The 2710-nt window shown below is 41.3% G+C and overlaps 1 protein-coding gene across 3 annotated transcripts; it reads right to left on the bottom strand.

Moving 5' to 3' along the window:
• Window positions 1–1011: 1011 nt before the first annotated feature.
• LOC110287647 (alpha-defensin 23) lies at window positions 1012–1996 on the bottom strand. Of its 3 annotated transcripts, none has more exons than XM_021154208.1 (2): window positions 1782–1996; window positions 1012–1217 (listed from the first exon to the last, which is right to left on the bottom strand). In XM_021154208.1, exons 1-2 carry the CDS (start codon window positions 1951–1953, stop codon window positions 1108–1110), a joined length of 282 nt encoding a protein of 93 aa, XP_021009867.1. In that variant the 5' UTR covers window positions 1954–1996; the 3' UTR covers window positions 1012–1107. The 3 variants fall into 3 exon arrangements, with proteins under 3 accessions (XP_021009867.1, XP_021009866.1, XP_021009868.1); XM_021154207.1 differs by having other exon boundaries at window positions 1108–1219; window positions 1778–1953; XM_021154209.1 differs by having other exon boundaries at window positions 1108–1210; window positions 1778–1953.
• Between the last annotated feature and the right edge of the window lie 714 nt (window positions 1997–2710).

Below are 2710 nucleotides of genomic sequence, written 5' to 3'. Positions count from 1 at the left end.
GCCATGGTTGCTATAATCNACCAAGTAAGATGCTTCTAGCATGCTTTCTTCCTCAAAGTGTGAAAGGGTATTCAATTCGCCTATCATGGTTTCATCACTATTGANTGCCCACAACTATGTTTTCTGTGAAACCACACCATCTTTGCTTCTAGAACCTGCAATCTGGAGGTCACCACAACTGCTGTCCTTTCATTTAGGACATGGTTTTCCCTGAAGGAGTGTGTGATGATTTAGAGTCTGACTCTTAGCACCCTGTACCATCACTGGAGGCCCTGCTTCAACAATTGCCTACCAACTTCTTCATTTATCTTGCATGTCTCTTCGATGCTGATTTAGCCATTCAAAGCAGTAGGATAAGTCACTTGAGTGTACCTTGTAGAGCACACTGCAGTCATTAGAGATATACACTTTCTATATATAAAGACGTTTTCTGTATAGAAACTGTATTTTGTCCTGTACTACTGTGGACACTGCAGATTACATGCAGATCATAGTGTGGGATGCCCTGCTTTTCATCCTACCCATTCTGTCTCTGATTAACTTTTTCTAATATTGAAAAAAGTTGTCTCCAGAGAGCCAAATGTAACCCTCGGTTTAGAAGCCAGAGGCATAATTCAGCTCTGGTTCATTAAAACTTCAACACTGTTTAAGGACACTGTAGCTTTCAAAAAAATATAATTTTAGAACTCTGTAACCCTGAAACCCAAAGTGTTAGTTTTTCTTAACATATAGGCAATGTCTTTTGAGAGTGAATTAAGACTACCTAAAGGCAGAGTCAAAAGTCAGGAGCAGCATATGTGAGAATCACGAGCATTCTGAGCTTTCTATACATTTTGTGTCTGAACCTGGAATCATCCTTAAATTGATATTAATTGGAGCCTGTATCTTGCAAGTAAAAAAATTATAGTATTCATTCATCTGCAAAGGTTTCCTTGATGCTCCATGGTTGTTTATATACAGAGCCTTGACTGAGCCTTGTAGCATACATTGATAGAACATAAACACACAGGAAGCATATTGTGAACAATTTATTGAGAAGTGGTCATCAGGCCCCAGCATCTGTGATCTCAGTACTCATGGTCATCTTGTCCTCTGTAGTCTCCATGTTCAGCGGCAGCAGAGCGTGTACATTAAATGACCCTTTCTGCAGGTCCCATTCATGCGTTCTCTTCTTTTGCAGCCTCTTGTTCTACAATAGCATACCAGATCTCTCAACGCTGGAGACACAAAAAGAATCAGGNATTAAATTTTGAGGTTGGCAGCATGTATTAGTATGTGATCCTATGGGGATCTGTGATACAGCATGAATGTGCTGTGTTGGCCATGATACAGCCTTCAGCATGGATATCTCAACCAATAACACACTTCAGGGATGTTGGTCATGCACTTGAGAGCCATTCTGATGTGTCTTTAATTTCTGTGTTCCTTTTGTTACCATGTAGACACTTTAGTATACCTTAATTGAAATTGATTTAATGCTCCTTTACACAAAGAACGATTTCTACTAATACCCAAGACTAATCCTGTTCTATAAGCATCAAATTAGAGCATTGGAGTACTGTGAATGTTGAAATTCCCATGTATATCTTTTTACAGTAAAAGAAGTATGAGAAAGATATTCAATTAGAGTTACTTTCCTCTAGCTGTTACTGTTATGAATATAAAAGTAATTAAAATAGTGTTGCCAGAGAGCCACATTACTCCACCAGGATTCTAGAGCTCATCTTCATTACTCCCTCATGAGAACGCAAGCATCCATCACACTGGGCACCAGTACTCACATTCCTCTTGAAGAGAAGAGCCTTCTGGGTCTCCAAAGGAGACAGACACAGCCTGGTCCTCTTCCCCTGGCTGCTCCTCAGTTTTAGTCTCTTCATCTGTGTTTTGGATAGGATCAGCCTGGACCTGGAAGGCCAGGAGGATGAGGGCAGAGAGGAGGACAAGTGGCTTCATGGCTGGGAGTCACCTGGAGGATTGGTGAGCAGGAGCTCAATGTGTGGAGAGTGATTATCCAGCCTGCATTTATAGGGCAGAGAAAGGTCTACACCTAGAGAAGGCACTCTTTGATGGGATCTGGGAGAGGCTGTTACCCTCAAGTTCCCTTTGATGTTCCTCTGTCCTCAAAGCTACCATCATCATGTTGCACTGTGTGTTCAGTGACAAAACCCTCCCACTGATAATGATGAAGGGGCCCTGTGATCTTCTCCCATTTCCCATCTGCTTGAGTATTTACCTCTCACTTGTCAGAGAAGAAAACTGCTGGGCACTGCCTAATTTAATAAGCTCAAGGAACAAAGGATTTTTATGTTCTGGAATTGGAGCCTGTACTTCTCAGAAAATCTGGATCAGACCTTGACCAGGTAGACTGGAAATTCAGTTCTTTGCATGATTCAGGTATTATCAATCATCCTCCAGAGGGTTAACATTGTGAACCCCCTACTTGGGGCCATTATAGGGAAAGTAAGATGGCCTCATTTTGCCCCTAGTGAATTGTATTTAAGAGACAGAGTTTGTAAGAACGAAGCTAGAGTAGGTTGTTCTGTAGAAGCCAAAGTGTCAGAACACATCACACAAGAGTGTGATCCAGGAGCATCTCCATATTTGGGACCCTCAAACCATGCATCATTCCACATGTCTGAGATTGTGCAATGTTTTTACTTTCAGAAAATGAGTACTGATGTATAAGAAATGACATCCACAATATAGAGAG

Source organism: Mus caroli, unplaced genomic scaffold (assembly GCF_900094665.2).
Source record: "Mus caroli unplaced genomic scaffold, CAROLI_EIJ_v1.1 scaffold_17746_1, whole genome shotgun sequence".
NCBI classification, from domain to species: domain Eukaryota; kingdom Metazoa; phylum Chordata; class Mammalia; order Rodentia; family Muridae; genus Mus; species Mus caroli.
Note: the sequence above shows the minus strand (reverse complement) of the source record. Positions and strands in the feature narration are given on the sequence as shown.